General features: G+C 36.8%; 1 protein-coding gene across 9 annotated transcripts in view; it reads right to left on the bottom strand.

Moving 5' to 3' along the window:
• nrxn3a (neurexin 3a) overlaps positions 1–22,765 on the bottom strand; it is a 328,954-nt gene that overhangs the window by 217,429 nt on the left and 88,760 nt on the right. For all 9 annotated transcript variants that reach the window (XR_010805140.1, XR_010805144.1, XR_010805142.1 and 6 more), the window contains 2 exons: positions 22,353–22,736; positions 1,850–2,053 (listed from right to left, as the gene is read on the bottom strand). Coding sequence is in view for 2 of the 9 variants with exons in the window: in XM_066694072.1 (XP_066550169.1) it covers positions 1,850–2,053; positions 22,353–22,736 (588 nt within the window). In the remaining 7 variants the exon portion in view is untranslated. The remainder of the gene's footprint in view (positions 1–1,849; positions 2,054–22,352; positions 22,737–22,765) is intronic.

Here is a 22,765-nt window from a genome sequence, read left to right as displayed (position 1 = left end):
AAATAATTACAATAACATTAATTCATATTAAAATAATCTATTCAAATGTACATTCTAAATGACATTTTGCATTGCCTCGTAGGGGAATCGTTTGCCTTAAAATTACATTAGATTATGGTTAAATAAAATAAAAGGAAACTGGATTTTCTTATAGTAAGAGAGGCTGAGGAATATAACATATAGCTTAGAGGTTCTTGAAACCCCCCAAACATAAAGAAATTGGGAGTCTGACAAGGTATTCTTTCAGACTCTGTACAGATAATCTTGGTTTGGTTCCATGTGGTTAGGTTTATCATGTGTCGTCAACCGCAACAGAAAAGTGGGAGCAAACAGCCGCGATCCAATTAGCACCAGCACCATGCAGTGGCCATTATACCCTTCTGGTATAGGCGTATTTTAATTCAATATTGAATTTGAGGCTAAAGATCTAACTATATTGAATGTAAAATGAGGCGAAACAAAACCAAAACAATTCAATGGAAGAATAAATACATAGTGTTATATGCTATAACGTAAAATAAATATATATATTATTTTTTAACAGTTCTATTAATAAGTAGCGATTATGTTTTAAAGTTAGCATGCATTGTACTTCAATTACTTCTTTTATTTAAGAATGAGTAAGTCTCGCCATAGGGCTTAAACTAATGATAACACAAACCGTTACTGAAGTTGATTCAACTAAACTAGTAATTATGATAACAATTATGGGTGCATGCAAAAACACTTGAAATGTATCTATATATACATATAAGTAGTTATTTTATCGATAAGTCTGTTTCCTGATGTTTTGTATTGTCAGATTCTACATAACATGGAAAAAAGTGCCTTTAATTTAATGTAATAACCAAAGACACTCAAAAAGAAAAGAAAATGAAATTCTGAATGTTTTCTAGTATTTTAATCCGCATCATAATACAAAAAAAATGATAGATCTTTTAATGTTTATATCACAAAGGGAAACAGCTTTCCCTCTAATGTTTGATTTGTCTCCTTGTTGACTGGCTCTGTGTTTTGCAGACAGGAGAAGGTGATATTCTAGCCACCTGCAGGTCACGCTGTGCGCTCTGTTCTCGGGCTGTTTGCTGTCAGGGCCGCAGGCTTCAGGCCTTTGAAGGGGTGAATACCATCTTTTGACATAGCATGGCGGATGTAGTTTTGTAGCTAGGAATGATTTTTGTTTGCTTGTTTGTTTTTGAACACAAGAATATATATACGTACCAATAAAACCTTAAAATAAAAAAATGAAAATCAAACAACTGTACGTTTAACAAATTCAGACAGAAAAGAAATAAGGTAATCAAAAAAACAAAAAATCAAAAAAACTCCAAGACTCTTTTCAGACAATGAGCAAAGAAACGTAATAAATAACCACTCAGAAAGTCACAGCATTTCAGTAATTGTGTATCAATAAAACCCCCACAGTCTAATGGGTTTAAGAAAAAGGGGTCTCAAGGATTCTGATAAAATTTGCTTTATCAAAATACACACAAGTGTATAGACAATGTCTTTGCATGCATTATATTTTAGTTGATATATTTTACTGTGACTGTCTTGAAAAAGAGATATACAGGATATATGGGGATGAACATGGAGATATCTGTTCAAAAGATGGGCCAAACAGCATGTTTATTAAGGCCAACACTTGAATTATGTTATAAATAAACAAATAAAATAAACAAACAAATAATCACAAATAAAACATGCATTTTTACTGTTTTACTTTGTTTTGTAAATGTAAGCATATTAACACTATTAAAGTAAAAGAAAACGAAAGAAAAGATAAATGAACACAAAAGAAAAGAAAAGAAAGAATTAAGATTCCTGAATTTCAGGGGATATACGATACCTAAGTTAACAGTCAGTTTGACCCGTCCGCCGTCCAGTTCGAGGCGCAGCGTGTCTGCGGAGTCTCGGGACGTGGTGGCCATGAGCAGCCCGTAGGCCCGCTGAGACATGAAGCGCAGCGACACGTCCTCCGCCTCTGTGTGCATGACCATGGGCATCACCACCTTCATGTACATGCTGCCGTCATAGCTGAGGATGGAGGCCTCTGTTCAGGAGACAAACACGCACACCATACCGTTAGGAACAGCCAAGACGCAACACGAAACCAAACAATACAAGACACACACAAACACACATTCATTAAACTGTGAACCAAAGCCACCAGATGACAGATGGCTGCATACACATACACACATTAATAACTTCACTACAGTTTTTATGTTCTATATCATGTCCCCTGATTATAAGAAAATATTAACTTAAGTTAATGGCATCAATATTTCAAGATACTAATTTGAGAGTCCCTGAAGGCAAACAAAATGTTTATTTCTGTTCTAACACCTTGCATTTTTCTTTTTGTACCAAGAAAGTGGTGCAAACAAGGAAATACAGTCCTTTATGAGTATTGCCCTGAGTGTGATCACATAATGTAGTGTTAACATTAGCAAAGCAAATTTAGGAGCCTAAATATCACAGGTTTCTAAAAACATCGACCTGAAAGCACTGAATTACAATTGTATGATATCAATTTGTCTTTAAAATATATTTAAATGATTACTCATGAACAGACCCTGGAAACTGACATTATAATGGTACTGTACAGAAAGTGAAACTGGCTTTTAATGTAAATTAACACAAGCTAACACGCAACCAATTGTGAAGCATCCATAACGACAACATGTAATGTTATACTATAGTTCAGTGTAATTGCAAACATAGGGCTGGATTAATAACAACAAAAATGCTTCCACTGAAGGTAGAGGCCATGGAAATAATGCATGTTTTTCAGTTTCCCTTATCGCCGTTTTACATTTAAAATATTTCATCCTGAAAACCACACTAAGGCACTGCTGGTGAGACTTACAAAATGGGCAGGCACTAATAAATCCAAATTTAACCAATCACGGCCGTTATTATTAAATTTAAAACAGGTGGTGCAATCTGCCAGAAGAAAATGCCTTTGGCACAGAGTTTCCGCGAGGCTCCGTAATTGCAGTAGACAATTGTATTTTCAGGTCCCACACAGTAATTAGCAGCAATATCAATTTAGTAAAGGTTTAACGCTCAATTTAAAGTTTAATTTATTTCACTTTCAGTGCAACTTTAAAATCATACTCTCTCTCAAGGTCTGCCAGGATTGTGGGGCCTGTTGTCAACTAATATTGTACATATTGTTAGCAATATTTTACATAGATATATGTACAAAAGATGTATACATAAAAAAATACAGTGACAATGAATTCTCATAGAATAAAAATATCCCTCAGATACAATTCAAAAGGTTAATTTATTTATTTTGGAGTATTTTTCCATTTTACACATACCAATGTACCCTAATATAAGCAACACATTGGTTGAAGTAAATATTTCTAAATAATCGGCAGAAAATTAATTCCTGACACAAAAACATATCAAAAACAGGTTGCTTCCCCCCCCCAAAACACATGCTGTTGTTGTTAATGCTATGTGCAGAGGTTACTGATTTTCTGCTCTAATAAATGTTCAATAGAGCTGTACATTTTGCTGTTTTGACACCCCGTGGTGAATCCAGCGATATTCATTTAAACAGAGATTATGATTCGAGATAAGAGCTGCACTTTTATCAAACATTGTCCTGCTCCTCACTGCGTGCTTTTCACTCTGCGGGCTGCCAGTAAGAAAGTACTCCACGAAATGTATTAGAAAACCCAACCGTGCATGAAATGTCTGTTCTGACACCTCAGGATTTCGAAAAAACCCTGGTTCAGAAATTGCTGTTGTTTACTGCTACTTTGCACCTCCTGTCTTGTTCCAATTCTATTTCGATACAAAAGTGTTACATTACACTGGGAAATATTCCACGGAGGATGTTTGAATTATTTGAGCTGATAACCGCGGCACCAGGGTAAATAGGATCCGGACTGGGATGGAGCTGAATACAAAGCAGATGTTCAATCAAACTCCCCTCCATGCTCGAATAGTTTTTAAAAGTCAAAGTCCTAACTTGAGAAAGAGAGATCCCCCCAACCCCCCACTCCCACTTTTAAGCCATTTCTTATTGTACAAGCTTCAAGAAGAAAACTAAAGCAGTCAATGATACAGATTTAAAGGATATCTGACAGACACACACAGGGACTATACCAAAAAGAGGGACAAAGGATAAATAAGCTATGCAGAGCAGATTCTCCAATAAAGACATACTATTAGACATGTTACTATGCATGATCCTACTTCACATACAACTGTCAACATATAGTCTTTTACTTCCTCACTTCACTACGACTTGTCAAGTGCACCTTAAATTATTTTCAGAACTTTAATCATGGTTTGATCTGCAAAATCAATCCCAGTGCCCATGACACACACACACACACACACACACACACACACACACACATTTGAAAGATTAATGATTTATCTTAGAGAAGACCCTAGCTAGCTACACCTAGCAGGGGACCAATGGGGAACAAAATATTAGCATTCCGGAATACAGAATCTGCAACAGCACATTCTGTGAGAGTGACGGAAATAAAAACACCGGCCATGAAGTCTCTCGAGGAGAGCTCTTCAAAAGGCAAAGAAAAAAGTATAAAGGAGCAGCACTCAGGGAGCTAAAACGTTAATTTAGTTTTCACAGCTATGAAAACTCAATGTTAAAACCTTTTCTCACTATTGAAGCAAAACTGCTGACAAACTCTGCAATTACATGGAAATCAATATGTTATTATGTGTGATTAGCTGATTCTTAGTCCACTCTGGGACTTTGCCAATTCTAATTTTACACTTAGCATACCAAGCAGAAACCGTGCAAGAAACCTCCTTTGTTTTTTTTCCCCTCTTCTTTCAGATTCACAATGACTAGTAGAACTGAAGAAAAAAAAATCCATAAATGAACGAACAAACAGAACTGATTAAAATACATCTTCTCTACTTTATTATTTTTCATGTGAGAAAGATCAAATCAATGCCACCTCATCGTCTAATCTCAGGCTATTGACAAATGTATGACAGGTATTGACAGAAACATTTCACCAGAGACCTTCTAACGATTGTAGCGTCCTGTTCCACACGTGTGATTTAAAAGGTTATACTTTAAAGTAAATTGTTATTAATTAAGCCATTTTAGAGACACACACACACACAAATGTAATTAAATTAAGGCCCTGGACAAAAAATATCTCAATATATGAAGTGCATAAGAGAGTTTTTGCAGGGTGGAAGATTGTTGCATATTACCAAACAGTTAAATCGATCACGTCTGTTTTGGACAGTATGTGGATTTTACAAAATATCTCTGCCATCCCTATTATTATTACTACTATTATACACTAAAATGGTTTCATCTGCTTTCTCTTGTACTGTGTTGGTTCATTCTTTCCATGGAGAAGTGTTTTGTTTCTCCTTTCCACCAAATCTATGATGGAGAATGCAGTTCTTTTAAACCACGCTAGTACAGAACAGCAGAACGTCTAACTTTTTCTATCTGCAATGGAGGACTGAATGAAATGGTGTGAATTAAAACAAAATGAAAAACAATCAATGCTCGTTAAGCTGTCTGTCTCCTACCACCGGGCTTTAAAGAGCTGCAATCTTGCAATTACAAGAACATCACATTGAGAAAACCTTTCCTCCATCCTCTCACTCAGTCAATCAGAAATAATTTTAGAAGCAAAAAGAAAATCTGAAAATTCTGCATTAAATGCCTTTTTTATCCCCCAAATAGGAAACTTTAAAAGGGCAAGTCTAGTAAAATACTCATAGCAAACAGACCAAAGGAAAGCAGACACATGACAAACCAAGAAGAAAAATCAGGCTACGTTTAATTGATCCATGGTTACATCAGTCAGAGCTGTGCCGGTCCTCCATCAAACAGCACACTGGGCGGACTGTGCAAGGATACAACACATGATTCGACAACACTTATTGCTGTGTTTATCTCTCAAGAGCCAGTGTGGGGTTTGCAGCGGAAATCCAGATCGAAAGATAGCTGTGTGATACATGTGGGAAATGTGTTTAATAAAGGGGAAGTGATTCTAATATGCAAAATGAAATAAAATGTGAAAGTAGGAAATACAGCATCTGATGGAACCCATGTTTGTATTCTTTTCTACCTAGATGCATTTTTATAAGGACATCTAAACAAGGACAGCACCCCCCTGCATCCAGCTGTGTATTCATTTCTGCTCTCCAATGCAAACAGACTTGAAAATGTACCATTCTGTTTCCTTCAAATGCTGTTACCAGCCATTCCCCCGACTGTATTTTCCAATTATATGCAAAGTACAGAACCTAAATGTCAAGCTTCACATGCTGGAAATGCAACTACACATTAGTTTTCACTTGAAGACACACATTTCCTCCCAAAAAATTGATAGTAATGGATCCTACACAGAATAACATTTATGTATTAGTGTGTGTGTGCGTGTGCGCGTGTGTGTGTTTTACCTCACCAAAGAGAGAGAAATCAAAAGCCTAATGTATCTCATTTTAAAGGATAATGAAAAATGTACATCGAAGAGAGAGTACAATTTGAAGTCAGAACCACTTTACATAATTACCAGAGAAATTATACATGAAAAAGCAAGGTGTTATTAACATGATGGCCTTGCGTGTTCATCTTTACAGGGAGCAACTCTGGGTGATTTTCTGGGAGATTTGATATTTGGAGTGACAGATTACATAAAGTTCTTTTGACAGGTTATATAACGAACTTGTCTCGCTCTGCAGCTGTAGTGATCCGTGTTCTTTAAGAAGGCTTACACTGATATTTTAGAAATGATTTTACTTAAGAAAAATGGTGTTACACATGTGGCGTGTGTATGTTCACACTATGTGGCTACATGTGTGCGGTGTGTTGGTATGTAATATGACAACAATGCATTCATACGTCTGATGCATTTAATGAGTTAATGAGTGAGTTAATGAACGCATACATATTGTATATTCATATCACAGATACAACCTGACTGGATTAATTGAGATTTAGAATAGTTTAAATCTAGAATACATAAGTGAATTATGTTAAAAATGACAGCATTGTGTAGCTGGGAAACTAATATATATATATATATATATATATATATATATATATATATATATATATATATATATGCTAATACACTAGGCATAAAAAGAATTGTGGCTTTAGAAGGTTATATATGTCAATACAGATTGAATTGCAGATTTAACAACAAAACATTCTTTCTTATTTTTATATTCCAACTACCATCTGCCAAATGTGCCTTGATGCTTTTTTAAAACGACTAATGTTCGGAGGGCATGGGGAGTTTTTCTTTGCTTTTAATCTGTCACAGTTTTAGGTTACTGATTGAAACTATAAACTATAAGCCAAAATACGATTTAGGCCTTTCAAATGTAAGTCCCCTTTACTGACTTCCTGCCTAAAAGCAGAGGATTATGGTGTTTACTGCTGGTGAGCTCCAGAAACATATAGTATATTACACTGAGATTACAACTTCATCAGGGACAAATAACAAGCCTGGCTGTACAGAACACAATATCAATGATTCAACTTTTGTGGTGTTTGTTTTATTAATTTTTTAGACTTCTATATCATTTGAATGAAATAATTTCAAATCTGTTTGCTGCATCACACAATCTGTAGCTGAATAACACAAGCTGACGAGTCTATATAGAACGTTCTACAGGAAACTTTTTTATATTTCTCTCGTAAAAAGCTTTCCCCATCATGGGATTTCTTTGAATCTCTGTCATCGCCCTGCTTCTTTCAGATCCTTCGTCAAGTTTTTATATGGCTGCTTTGAGAAAACAAACAAAAACCTGTTGATTATAATTATCACCGACCCATCTCCCTACTCAACACTGATGGCAAAATCCTAGTTGAGGTGTTATCCATCACCTTTTGTTTTCATGTAGTCTCTATCCACACCAAAAACAACCCTTCTACATACTAATATACTTCTGTAACATTGTTTTTACATTATTGGTTTGGTTGATGATAATTTATATTGAGAAATATGAATTAGGAAATACTGTATTGCAGCATTCTGAGATTAGTAATATGTACTATTTATATACATTGACACTGTAGGCCTATAAAATACATATCCCATTTGATAAGGTTGTTAGCTTGTGTGTACATATGAGTATTTTGTTGTTGTTGTTAATTAGTAATGAGTAATTAGTTTTTGTCACTAAGCAGCTCATGTAGGGTAATTAGTACTGCCAATGTAATTCACTTCATTATTAGTAACTCACTATTAATTAACAACAACAAAAAAATACTTAGATGTACAGCAGACCTTGCAATGGAGTAAAAAGCTTTGAAAGTCATCCGGTCAAAGTCATTAACTAAACATATTTGATAAATAATTAAAAAAGAGATCATATTCACTCAAAACTAATACCAATTATCCACATTCTAGTACCAACCTCGCCAAAGTTGTGGATGTTATGTATTTCCCTAATTGTAAACCACTTTCCAAATTCCAACATCTCTGGAATATTAAGCCTCAACAATTTGGTACATCTGTGAAATTAAACGCGCTAATGATGTGTACACCGTTACACAAACGCATTTGTAGACCAGCTCTGCGATAGCTTTGATCTGGCAAACACACTTTTTGTAATTATTTTCAGAGATTTGGTCCATGACAGAGAGGTTGTCCCGCCCTCTTCATCAAATTAATCCCTGATTGCCTCTATTACGGCATAGTAGTTCCTCCCTCCACACAGGCATAGCTTCCAGTACGCAAAACATGTGGCAAACTAAACAATTCTGGTTAATTCAAGGCAACCTGCCCAACTTTCAATCCACACATGTATATATGTAGGTATGTATATATAGATATAAGTATAGGTCAATTATATCTATATTTTCACACACTTTCTGAGATGTTAAAACAGGCAAACATGAAAGCCTACTGTTCAGTTCCCAGACTACCTACAAATACTACTTAATTGCAATAAAATAAAATAAAAAAATAAAATCTCAATATACCATTGTACTACATCAAAAGATGGCTGACACTGTTTTAAACCTAGAAAGAGCCTGAAGCGCAACCCTAGACCAGGCTAATCTACACCTGGATAGGAATGCAACCTAGTCAGAAATATCACCCCTTTTCTTCAATAAACTTCATTTTAAACTACATTACTCAAAATAATTATTTAAAAACAACCTAAATGTAACCTCCGGAACCTAAAGCAAAGTAACTAACTACTAATAATAATATACCTCTTAGAAAATCCCAAATATAACCATACAACCAATTGCACAAACATCTATACAATGTATTGCCACATTTTCAATTGATTACCATGATTTTTTATTTTTTAACATCCCACTCTTCAGTAGAGGTATAACTGTGAATTAGCCTTATACCTAAATTATATTTGTAATCTTTATTCTGAACTGTGTATGTATCCTGATGGGAATCAACAGTGAGTATCTGAATGCTTTAACTATACAGGGCATTACACACCAATAAATAACATGATATTCTGCGGATCTCTAATGCAGCCGAACCTCTACATTCTCCATTCCCTGAATTGTTGTCTAGTGGGAGCAATTGTATTTTCATAATCCGCCAAGTATGTGGCAAATCCCATTCACTTGTAATATTTCCTAGTAATCAAAACAGGAATTCCTCCAAATTGAATGTGTACAGGGACCCTGCTTTTCACTGAACTTGATAGGCTAAAGGATGGTGAGTATATTTGAGGACAAGTTATGTATTTGGTATCTTTATTACACTTTATTTTATTTAAGCAACTGTGTTTTATGCCTCTGCACCTCAAATAAAGCTTGGATATTTAAAACAGAAGAAAAAAAAGATTGAATTGAAACATTGCACTAGATTTATTGTATACAACAAACACACAAAGTAAAATATGTAACTTGAAGGCCTGTGTGTGATACTTCACTAAAAAAACCTGTTACATGGCTTGTTTAACGTGCAGAAAGCTCTGAATTTGCACATGATGTGAAAATGTCTTATGTCCTTAAAATGTCCTCTGTCACGGCACTGCTGCATGCTGACGTGGGATTCAATACGCTGCCTCGGACCATGCTGTTGTGGGAGTCTTCCACTAAGTGGCAGCAAAGGCCACATATGCACCATTGTGCTGTTCACATGCATAGTGAGAGATTGTGTGGGGGTTGTGTTTATGAAGTACCGCGTGTGTTTCATTTTTGTAATAAAGCCATATATAATACAAATAATATGAAGATATTTATATGATGCTTTTCCCCTTAGCTTCTGGTACTGAAATGAACATGCCAAATACATTTCACGACCAAACTTAAAACGTAATTTAAGAATTATGCCGATTTCTCATAAGAACCAACTGAATAAATACTGAATCTGAAAGAAAAATGTGTCTGACATGATTGCCTCATGGATGTACTGACCCCAGATACCACTAAAAAATCATTAAATGACAAGATCATGCTTGTCTAAGAACTCTGACCTCTAGACTATTATCTCACATGAATTTAAATAAATGAGGTTAGCATCCCCGTAAGGAGTCACGAGAAAAACAAGTAATCCGCCTCCAAGAGCAATTTCAATATGCTATGACAAAGAGATTTTCTGTGTTTACGTAACCTTCTCTTGAGCTCATGAGCACATATTTAACTATAAAAGGGGGATTAGGCAAAATGTAATAATGTTCTTACCACCCAAAATAAACCAGCTGTCAACACTTCACTTTGCAACAAAAGACCCGACAGAAGGAAAGATTTAATGAAAATAAAACGCTTCTGTGTCTTTTCTTTTCTTCTGAATTTATTTGTGTAGCTCAAGTCCACTAACACAAAATAAGACGGAGCTCGTTCCTGTTTACTTCTCACACTGGACAAACCCTCAGTTATCTCCCAACAATTCATTAACACAAAAACACACAGGCCACAATACCTGAAATCTCGAATATTAAGATCCCTCTTAGCGGCCGGTGAAAGCACATTCCATAGGGTTGTTTTAGGTTTCTCACCCATGCAAGTAAGCTATTGTGACAGATGTGAATGCAGTTCTTGCACTACAGAGCTACTGAACAAAAAAACATCAACATAAATTAAAGGACAAGCAGTGAGTGTGAATGGCTACTGATGACTAATTTACATTATGTCAGTTTGACTTTGTAGCTGGATAAAAACATCACTTAAACCCTAATCTGTATTCACAGTAGAGGGTTTCAGTTTATGCCTGCAATGTTCTTGTTTCTCCTAGCAGTCCATTAACTCTCGAATAGTCAATATCTATTGATAGAGTAGTATTTTATACAACTGCTTCCTCTGGCTCATCCATTTGTCAACCGGAGCATTTTAAATGTTTGGTACACATTTTTATTGTCTAATTAAGTAAATGTGTAATATATCAGCGAATAACCTTGACACATTATTAAGGGGAGGATAAAAATAGACAACGGGAAAAAACTGAAAAAATAGAAACCTTTTCTTATCTCGACTTGACTGGCGCACATGACTCAGGAGATAGAAATGGAGATACCAAACTCATTATTCGGCTCGATTCAACAATTATTTAACTTCCGGTGCTAGATAACCGGTGAAAGACGAATTAGACAATAGCACGCCACATGAAAAGGAAAAATTGCTTTTCTTCGTGTTTTTTTTAAAGAATAATCACAATTTTGCCTCAACTGGAATATCAGAAAATATTTTTACACCATTCCAAGCTTTCAAAGTAGAAGTATTTCATTGTTGCTGTTCTTTCACATTCTGTCTCTCTGCTATGAAAACTACATTTCCACAGACCTTGAAGGAGTGTTTTAAATGCAGTACCAGCTCACTCAGATTTTTAAACACTGTTGAATCAATAACTAATTTCCAATGCATAACCTCAAAACCTGAGACTCCACCATCTATATTTTCTAAGTATTTCGTCTATTGTTTTTTTCCCTCCACACCAGAAATGTACGTATTCCTGTGTCTTGGGTCATAATATCGGGTACAAATGTATTCAAAGCGTGAAACCTTCAAAGAAAACTTGAAGTGTCTTATTACAAGGACCCAATTCAAATGAAATATGTGTACATCAATATCATTACAGTTAAACTATCATTCGCTTTAAACTGGGAAAACACATTTCTCCTATAAATACTGGCAACAGCACATGGGCGAGGGCCTAAAAATAACTGGCTTCCAAGCTTTCTTCTTCCCATTTTGTGTATCGAGGGTGCCATTGTCCTTCCCTGCACTACACCTTCTGCACAATGCACTTGTGCGATCGCATGTGAACAACTGTAGGCTAAGCCACCGTTATTTAAGACACCGCTAAAAACCTTGAAGTGTCAGATCTGGTGTCCAGTAAGATAAATGTCTCGCTGCGGTAACATATTACCCTCTAGAAAAATACCGTAGACTTCGAAGGCAGCGAGTAATCTGGGTAGGCAGAACTCCTGTAGGACTTCTAAGGACTTTAGCAGTAAACAAAGCTACGGCTTCTCTTTCAGGAACTACACAAATATATACTTTAGATTTTTTCCCATTACTAGAAACATTGTAATGGAGTCTCTTTACATTCAGGCAGATAAATGGTGTGTATCTGATGGCATACCAAGTGGATTGTGAGCTACAATGCACCTCTTCCCCTATGATATTAATATTTAAAAGACAAGTTACAGTAAATTGAGTTTCCCCCCCCAAAAAAATAACATTAAAGTCCGAGCACGCAAGTACCCAGTGTGACATTGCTTTTACCCTTTCAAAATCCATTCTTCCTTCTCGCTTTCCATCTGAACAAATACTTGATGATGATGCAAGGATAATTGTGCTTATTACTTTTATCTGCAGGAAGATTTCCCCCCACCCATCTAAACACAACTATGCAGTCCTGCCAAGTCTACCTTAAGGTTAAAGACAAATTATGTGAATCTAAATTGAGAGTTCTTATTGATGTAGCCACAGGCTTTTTGCATTATAGATGTTCTTTACCACCACCAGGTTGCTCAAAATAACAGAAATGCTATTTAATGATTTGGTAGAAGTGTGTAGTTATCAGTCTTTTAGCAACTTATATAAAACAAGATTCCTAACTGAATCATTAATAGGGGGAAAGGTTCCAGTTAAAAGGATTTTTTTCCTCTTCAGAATTACTCATCTTTTTCCGTTTGAAATAAGAATGGCTGGAATAAAAGTAATACAAGGAAAGATTAGATCTGTTAGTCTTTAGGCTATTTTTTTAATATATTAAACCCTGTAGGAATAAATTCTGACACATTAGTTCTGTTTTACATATCCGTTTGATCAATCTGTTTGACTAATTTAAAACCAGCTTCGCTATCGATAATTTGCATGTCCAAAACCCCTGTTTAACTTACAAATGAGGCAATCATGAGTTATATACGCAGGCTCTTGAGTGTCTCGACCAGTAAAAGCTTCCATTTGCACGGAAGTTTCAGCCCTGTCAACAAAAACGTGCTGATTCGCACCTGGGGTAGTTTCTCCATATTGGTTGCATGCTGTTGGGGATGGGTAGACCAAAGTCAGAAGACTCCTCTGGAGTTTTTCTAAAGAACATACTATCATATAGGAGATTTCGCCCTTTGGTCAACCTCATGACATCAGCGAGGTGCTCCAAACTGTATCCTGTTCTTCTTGGTCATTTGACCTCTGTATGAACTTTAAAGAGATTTGTGTTTATTCTAAGACCAGCGACACCGACACTGGACTAAACCTGCCCTACCCAGAGCAATACAGAAAGCTGAAACGCACATACTTCACATAATCTTGCAGCAACAGTAATACAATGAATATATCTGGCGTCTAGACAGGGCACAGTCCCGCGTCAGTGTTATATACTGTACTTTTTGTGCTGCTGAGATTGTTATAAATTAGCTGGGGGATACGAGTCTTGTTGTGCCATAACGTTGCACACATCCAGCCCGGTGCAACAGAGGCAATCTTCCCCTTGGATAACTCTTAATCGCTCCGGCATCCATTACAGATTTACAATGTGAAAGTGTGTTTACCTACACTTCTCCCGGGGAGGTCCGAGAGAGAAGTGGCATGTTGGATTGGCACCTAACTACAACATTCAACATGAGAGGAAACAATCGCAGTATCGAAACTGTAATAAAAATGAATACAAATTAAGAAAACATAGAAACATATTCCAATAAGGAGAGTGGAAATAAATGTTACATAAAGAGCTGCTATATTTAGGTGCTGCCTTCAGGACTACAGCTTTTCATATTAAACATTGATAGTGCGTTTCTAAAAAGGTTGTTCATATCTAGGGAGTGTTCATGGTCGGTAATCATGATTGCAGAGATGCAGTCTCCGTCCTGCACACACTACCACAGGTACTGGGGTGTGGGGGGATCCAACCACACAAGCAGCTGTGAGAGAGGCCCGCTCACACATCGATTTATGATAAATTAGTAACATGAAGAGTTGTCAGCGGGAGCAGGTCATATTTGGCTTGATTGGCATCCCACCCAGCACTTCTATTTTTAGAAAATGATGTGTGCTTCACCCACTCAATTATTAAGAGCTACCTGACATGACCGCTTTACAACATACTAACCTATTGCTGATGAGACCGGCTCCTTTTCTGATGGTGTCAGCTAAACAAGTGTCGCAATTGTGATAATGCGTGCAGAATCTGGAAAAATACTATAGAACCATTTGTATGGAATCATTTTTATACATGTTTTCCTTCTATAAGAGGGAATGGTATAAATGCACAGCTTTCACAATTATGTAAGCATCTTCTTAAGATGTATACACAATTATCTACTCTCTTTAACAAGACAATACAACTAAGTGCAGCACAAGCGTGTACAATATCTCCTTCCTTATTATCCTTCACCTCAAATTGTATCTGGTTAAACAAATGCAATAGGTTTCCTTCTCACAAGCAATCATTGAGCTACTAAAACACACTCCAGTAAGCCGGAACCTACTGGGAATTCTGCATTTGAAGTGATATTACGATTCACTTTAATCTACAGTGTAGTAATTTTTGGATTTTAAGTATCAGTGAATCAGCTGCAGTTGGAAATGAAAAATAAATCAATTATGAAGGATCACAGCGCTTCTCCAGTTCTCCCCGACTGTAATTCTTACGAGCTGTTGCAGGAAAAACTCTGTGACCATAAGGGCTCTGGCAGACAAGAGTAATTCTCCAAGGTAAATTTGCCATTAGCAAAATATAGTATTAATTTACACTGCTTTTTATGGTTTGTAGAGAGAGCTAAGCACGATGGCAGCAGTTTGCAGCCGTTGTGGAACATTACGGGTCCTGCACTGCCTGAGGCCAGGACAGGTGACCTTCACAGTGCCAGAATCAATAGCGATTAACTCAAGTGCTGTAGCTAGCAGTCTGAAACCCGCTGCAGCAGCAAACTCACATAAATCGCCCAGCTACACAACACTGGGCGAAAGAAAAAGACAGTATTAGCTGTCTATTCAGATTTTCACAGGAGTGCATAAAATAGAAATCAACATTAGCTAATAACAAGGCTCTTAAAAGTCTTTTACTTGTTTAATCTGTTTATAACTAGAGTCTGCAATGGTAGCCCATGGATTTGGTTGTTGCACTGGCCACAGCAAGCTATGAACTAGTTTTAAACCTTGATAGACAGCTGAAGGTGCATGTAAAAGTACAGCCAATTAAGCAAAAAGTAAGATTATAAAATTGTATCAGTTGCAATTGAAATAAAAGGAATCATACCAACCAGCCTACATTACAAAGTAAAAAGGACACCAGGAATAGTGCATTTGGATGGTATTTTCTGGAAGGGGTATATAATGACACTGAGTAAGGTGACTGACACCTCAAAATTGAAGAATAACTACAAGTTTAATTGATTAATTAGCATTGGGGGATGAATCTGTCTAAAATAATCCATTAGATACTCAATCATAAACCTAACAGATGTCTATCTTCCCTGGGAAATCTAACCCTAACCCCATTAAAACCCAAACTCCAACCCAAGTCTAACCCACTATGTAACACAAGTAAGATGGTCCAAGAGAACAAGCCCAAGTTAATTTACATATAAAACATCTTATGTATGAAAATACTGAGGCTAATCACAAAATGAATTTAATTTACTATTCAACACATTGCTTCCCCAAATGAATCTACTCTTGGGTTGCCTCCAGCAATCTCCTGGAGAGAAATCACCATTTCCTGGACAAATCTGGAGGGTTGGCACCCATAATACAAATGATGTTTTTTTCACTGTCACACAATGCCTTTCGGTCTCTTTTTGCATGAACTAGATTATTTTAAACCCCCTAATTTTCCCACATCAGGAGAACACTTTCAACTCTGGAAAAAAAAAACTTGTATTTCAATTAAGTGCAAACACAGATAAGTATCTAATCACTTAAAGATTCGTTAATTTAAGTAAATTCATGTCATCACATTATTCTGGTGGAAAAATGAAACTTCAATGACTGCATTTCACCACTCCACACTGGAGCAGCCAGAACATAAATTGGGTTGTGGAGAAAATGCCATTATATAAACTAGAACATGCATTAGGTAAAATATAAAAGGTGTTCTCATCCTGAAGTTCATTAGCGGAGGAGCGTGATGGGAAAAATCTGTGCCGTTTTTGATTGGAATTTGCATCCCAAGTATGGAAAGAAAAAGCTTTAAAAGAACATTACAGATGCAATTAAACATAAAATACAGTATTTCTATAATTTATACTCTATTAAAGCACACAATAAACCCCTACCTGCAGTACTAGATCCACAACAGTACAGTTAATTGTGGCATTTTAAACCTCACTTACTGTAAATGCTGAAAAATAAAATATGCAAAAAACGCTTTGTTCTTGATATCTTCTTAGACGAAAGATTAGATTTTTAAAATATAATGTCATTATCTTAGTAACTTTAATCCGTTATCTCATTCGCGAGACACGTTTTGTTTTTTGCAAAAATCAACCAAGAGCAGTATCAAGTAAACTAAGATATATATATATATATATCTTACTCAAAATCAAGAAAACGAGTGATACGCAATCGATACAGGGAGGATTTTATCCATGTGCTGCTGCTCTACAGATTATTAAACCAGATAATTTCTGAAATAATGGATTCATAACATTAGACTGCGATCCAGTAAGGGTATCTGAAACTGAAAGTGAGAACTTGAAGGCATTACTTTAGAGCTGGAGATTTTTTTTTTTTTTCTCCCGGTACATCCATCTCCTTAGATCAATAGAATAGATAAATAGAAATAGTATGAAACAAGATTAAGGATGTCACTGCAGTATTTATAGGTAGAAGTCTTCTTGTCGTGCCACATTAAAAAATAACAAAGTGGGATGTTTCTGGGAACTGCAGCAGGCTGATGTAACTACAACGATCATATTTAATTTATAATACTGCCATTTTAGGGCTTGTGAAAAACTGACATTTATTTTAGGGTAAAAAAAAAAGTGTCAGTTTAAGAAGTAATGCAACTTATATCTCTTCAAAGCAACGTGTGTCTTCAATGGGAAATGTGTACAGTAGATATCAGCACATCTGAGCAAATAACAGAAGGGGTTAGAGAAATGCTGGCAGGCTACTTTGTTTACTGACCTGTATAGGAACTATGCCAAGACATTGGTTAATCTGCCCTGGTACTGAAAAATGCTCCAGGGGCCTTACATTTTGACAGGTGTTAACAGCGCTGCCCTGAACACATTTGTAATTAAGTACCTGTCTGTTTTTCTTTTGAATCTCCGCGTTGTGGAAAAGTGGCAACATGTATGGTTTTGTTTGTTTGTTGTTAAAGGAAAAAATCATTTAATCATAAAAAATCATCATGTAATCAAAAGGTAAAAGAAAACAAAACAACACTTTTACCACATTGATGTAGCATTGTAAGCATGGCATGCACTGCAAAATTTGAAATAACCGTGAGAGCGCTCAGATGATTCAAGGGCAATTGTCCAGTACTTCTGCCACCTTTCCAACAGGAACTCACCCTGAACTATAAAATGAAACCTGAAACGTAACCCGTTAGAATGATCTTCAACCCGAGGATGACTTTTAGTTTAAATGTCTTTGTGCTGCTGTGTCTGAAGGCAGAAGAACTGGGTACATGCAAAAATAAGAGAAGCACAAATCTTTGGAATTGCTACGGTAATTGTAAACCGTAATTGTAAATAGCAGAATTTAAGACTTTTCCTGGCATCACAAAGACATTAAGATTCGTAATCAAATCAGAACAATGCGAATGATTTGATACAGGGTCCTTCATGCTGGTTGTATAAATTCCTAACGTTGAATTTCTTCAGTATGTTTCAGATGTAATATTCATTCAATGTAACTGCCCAGACCATTGGTGTATAGACTCATATCATACTAAAATTAAGGATACAATAAAAGAATACAATACATTTAAATAAATGGAGTTCCAAAACACATTAGTGTTATCAAAGGAAAGTTTTTGATGTCATAAAAGCTCAAACCTAGGGTATGTAACCAGGCAGTGTAGTCCTACTGTTTCTCTACTCGTCAGCTCTTCAAATATAATTGCTATCTTGCAGTTCCCATGTACACAAACACTACTGTTTAGCTTGGATTTACTTTGAATCCAGTGGGACAATTCATCAGCCTTGCAGTCCAGCTTGTCCAGATTAACACTATACCTTGATATCCTTGGTCCAATCCCCAAATCTATGGCTGATGAAAACAGCAAATGGAGGCTATTATTAAATGACATTCAAAAATACAGTTAGGTCCATAAATATTTGGACAGTGACACAATTGTCATAATTTTGGCTCTGTACACCACCACAATGGATTTGAAAGGAAACAATCAAGATGTTTAAGTGTAGACTTTCATCTTTAATGTGAGGGTAGTTACATCCAAACTGGGTGAACGGTGTAGGAATTACACCCATTTGTATATTTGGTCCCCCCAATTTTAGGGGCTCAGAAGTAATTTGACAATTGGCTGCTCGGCTGTTCCATGGCCAGGTGTGTGTTATTCCCTCATTAGTTCATTTACAGGTAAGCAGATAAAAGGTCTAGATTTGATTTGAAGTGTGAAATTTGCATTTGGAATCTGTTGCTGTTAACCCTCCAAAGAGCTGCCACTGCGAGTGAAGCAAGCCATCATTAGGCTGAGAAATCAAAACAAACCAATCGGAGAGATAGCAAAAACATTAGGTGAGGCCAAATCAACTATTTGGTAGATTCTTAAAAAAAGAATGCACTGATGAGCTCAGGAACACCAAAAGTCCCAGAAGACCACGGACAACAACTGTGGAGGATGACAGAAGAATTATTTCCCTGGTGAAGAAAAACCCTTTCACAACAGTTGGCCAGATCAAGAACACCCTCCAGGAGGTAGGCGTATCTGTGTCAAAGTCAACAATCAAGAGAAGACTTCACCAGAATAAATACAGAGGGTTTACCACAAGATGGAAACAGGAAACAGGACACAGAAAGACCAGATTAGAGTTTGCCAAAAAACATCTAAAGAACCCTGTACAGTTCTGGAACAATATCCTCTGGACAGATGAGACGAAGATCAACTTGTACCAGAAAGATGGGAAGAGAAGAGAATGGAGAAGGGAAGGAACTGATCATGATCCGAAGCATACCACTTCATCTGTGAAGCATGTTATGGCATGGGCAGGTATGGCTGCCAATGGAACTGGTTCCCTTGTATTTATTGATGATGTGACTGCTGACAAAACAGCAGGATGAATTCTGAAGTGTTTAGGGCTGTATTATCTGCTCAGATTCAGCCAAATGCTTCAAAACTCATTGGAAGGCGCTTCACAGTGCAGATGGACAATAACCCGAAGCATACTGCGAAAGCAACCTATTACCTTTTTAAGGTGAAGAAGTACAATGTTCTGCAATGGCCAAGTCAATCACCTGACCTGAATCCAATTGAGCAGCATTTCACTTGCTGAAGGCAAAACTGAAGGCAAAACGACCCAAGAACAAGCAGGAACTAAAGACAGCTGCAGTGCAGGCCTGGCAGAGCATCACCAGGGAAGAAACCCAGCATCTGGTGATGTCTATGGGTTCCAGACTTCAGGCAGTCATTGACTGCAAAGGATTTGCCACCAAGTATTGAAACTCACAATTTAATTCATGATTATGTTAGTTTGTCCAAATACTTCTGAGCCCCTAAAATTGGGGGGACACATATAAAAATGTGTGTAATTCCTACACCATTCACCCAATTTGGATGTAACTACCCTCAAATTAAGGATGAAAGTCTACACTTAAAGAACATCTTGATAGTTTCCTTCCAAATCCATTGTGGTGGTGTACAGAGCCAAAATGATGACAATTGTGTCACTATCCAAATATTTATGGACCAACTGTATGTATATAGATTCTACTTTTGGACTATAAATTCAGAGTGCATATATGAGAAGGACGTTATTTTTAGCTTGTGCTGCTCTGTGGTTTTAAAATATAAGGATACTGTCAAGAGTCACAAAATCCACTGCTTCTTTTTTCAGCTCATAAAGAATAGCCCTGAGCAAACCCACGTCTCCCAGAAGGTGGTTCATCTGACATTTGCCTAGCATGTATCATATATGAAGGGTCTACAAGGTTAATATGTGGCTCGAGGCAAACACAATCTTGCACCGATGACACAAAAATAACTACTACAAGCTGTTAGCATAATTAAAGAGATGAAACTCCACAGACAATATAATGAAGTGCACTTTAATACTACACTGAAATAAATGATCAAACTAAAATAAGATAGCATACCCTTCTAAATTCAAGACCACAAACAATCGTGCATGACTTTGGAAATATTCATAGTTCAGGGCGAGACCACGTGGAAATCAAATAATATCGTCAGACTGGTTTAGTTTGATCATTAATGGCATCTTCGGATTTAAAAAGTGAAAAAAGGGCTCTTTAAATATTTACTTTGATTAATGGTTCTACAAAAGAAATGAAACATGAAAAGCTTGGGCCTAATCTCCCAAAATGGCAACAATTATGTAATGACGCGTCTAAAAACATGATTTATAGCATTCCCAACGCATATTCACATATTTGTTTTAACACTACGCAGTGCAAGTTATTTCTTCAACTTGTACTAACACTACAGAGAATCAGCACAGAAAAGTATACAACATAATTTGCAGGTAGCATCTCGTATACATACATGGTTGAGTTGAAAAAATAGACTTTTACTGTGATGAAAGTAGGGTAAACATAATCAAACAGTCAGTATCTTTCTCCTGGAAGTCATGTAACTAAACAACAAACACCGATTTTTAAGTAGTTACAGGCATACATTTTTAAACAACAGTTTCTCTTGCTTTGATTTTTAGCTTGTCACACTATGGAAATGCTATACACATCTCTTAGCATTTTAACAGCTCAATATCCACATGTTGATTCTGTATGCAATTAAAATAGAGATAAAACAAATAGTAATACATATGTTACAGATGTGTAATAAATAGCATGCAAGTAAAACCATTGGGTACACAACATGACTAAGTCCCCTTTATAATGTGTAGTTCATTCATTCAAAAGCAAAGATGTTTTCTTTATGTTAGCTTGATGGGGTTTAAATAAAGGCCATACTGGTTACTGCCAATCTTGAGTTTTACCACGGTTAAATAATGGTGTCATAGACTTGTCTCCTCTAAGTGTAGGCCGGCTCAGGATGTAGTTCCAGGCGTTTTACTGCATTGTCACCACGAGCATGTAGAGCTTAAATTACGACAGATTGTTTAGTCAGAGGCCATGACTCAACAACGCGGGACAGAGCTTGCACTTGGAAGGACATTTGTAATCATCAGCAAGATCCCAAAGGTGAACATTTGAAGCAAAAAATAACTTAAGTGTTGGAACAGTTCTGTTGATACGAGGAACATTTCATCTCGATATTTCTAACGGATAATAAGTGTCGCTTCCCATAAACAAGACAACATAACCGAATTGTTGGGAAACTAGATGGACCAAGAGAATCATTTAATCAAACAACTGTATCAAAAACTACAAGGAAAATCCCATCTATGTCAATCACTTTCTAAACCACCAGTGATTTTAAATGCGTTGTAAAAGCATAATGCGATGATGGACTTTGGCAGATACTGCGGATATTTATTTTTATTTAACGTATGACTAAAATGTTTGTTTCTGTCGTCTCGGCCCAATCCAACCGTTTAATACCAGCATTAGCCTTCAGTAATACCCTGAAAGTGCAGCTGAAAAAACGCTCTTCCGAAAGAGATGGCTCAAAAGCCGTATTCACACAAGTGGTAGAATTACCCCTGAAGAGTACGTACGAGTAAATATCACAACACAATCATTCTCCTCTGCAAAACAACAGCAAAGCTTTCACTAGAGCAGTTCCAATTCAACACAACGTATCTCTCATTGCAAAAAATAGTATAATCGGTTAACTCACCTCTTTCACATGTTCTAGACCAGAAACCAGTGCCTGTGCAATCACAGATGAATCTATTCCAGCCTTCCTTGCAAACAGCGTTGTTTCTGCATGGATAACTCTCACACTGTTTACTGCTGACCTTGGTGCATGATGGCTTTATCCCGGCACCATTCTGGGCCTCCGCTATCTGTCGAATATCCTTGCTTCGGCCATCGATAAACAGGTCCCGGATGCATCCCACATAGCCATAGTTCAGCATGGCAGTCCACAACTCCGTGGGCAGTATAAGACCGGCTCTGTTTTCTGGCAAGCCACCCAGATACATGTCTCCTTCCAAATCGAGAATTTCACTCTCTCCGCTGGCGGTAAATGGCGTGCGACGGCTATTTACCGATATGGTACCTTAAGAAAGAAAAGGAAAAAAGATTTTG

Source organism: Amia ocellicauda, chromosome 21, assembly GCF_036373705.1.
Source record: "Amia ocellicauda isolate fAmiCal2 chromosome 21, fAmiCal2.hap1, whole genome shotgun sequence".
Classification (NCBI taxonomy): domain Eukaryota; kingdom Metazoa; phylum Chordata; class Actinopteri; order Amiiformes; family Amiidae; genus Amia; species Amia ocellicauda.
This window is presented reverse-complemented; position numbering and strand designations above follow the sequence as displayed.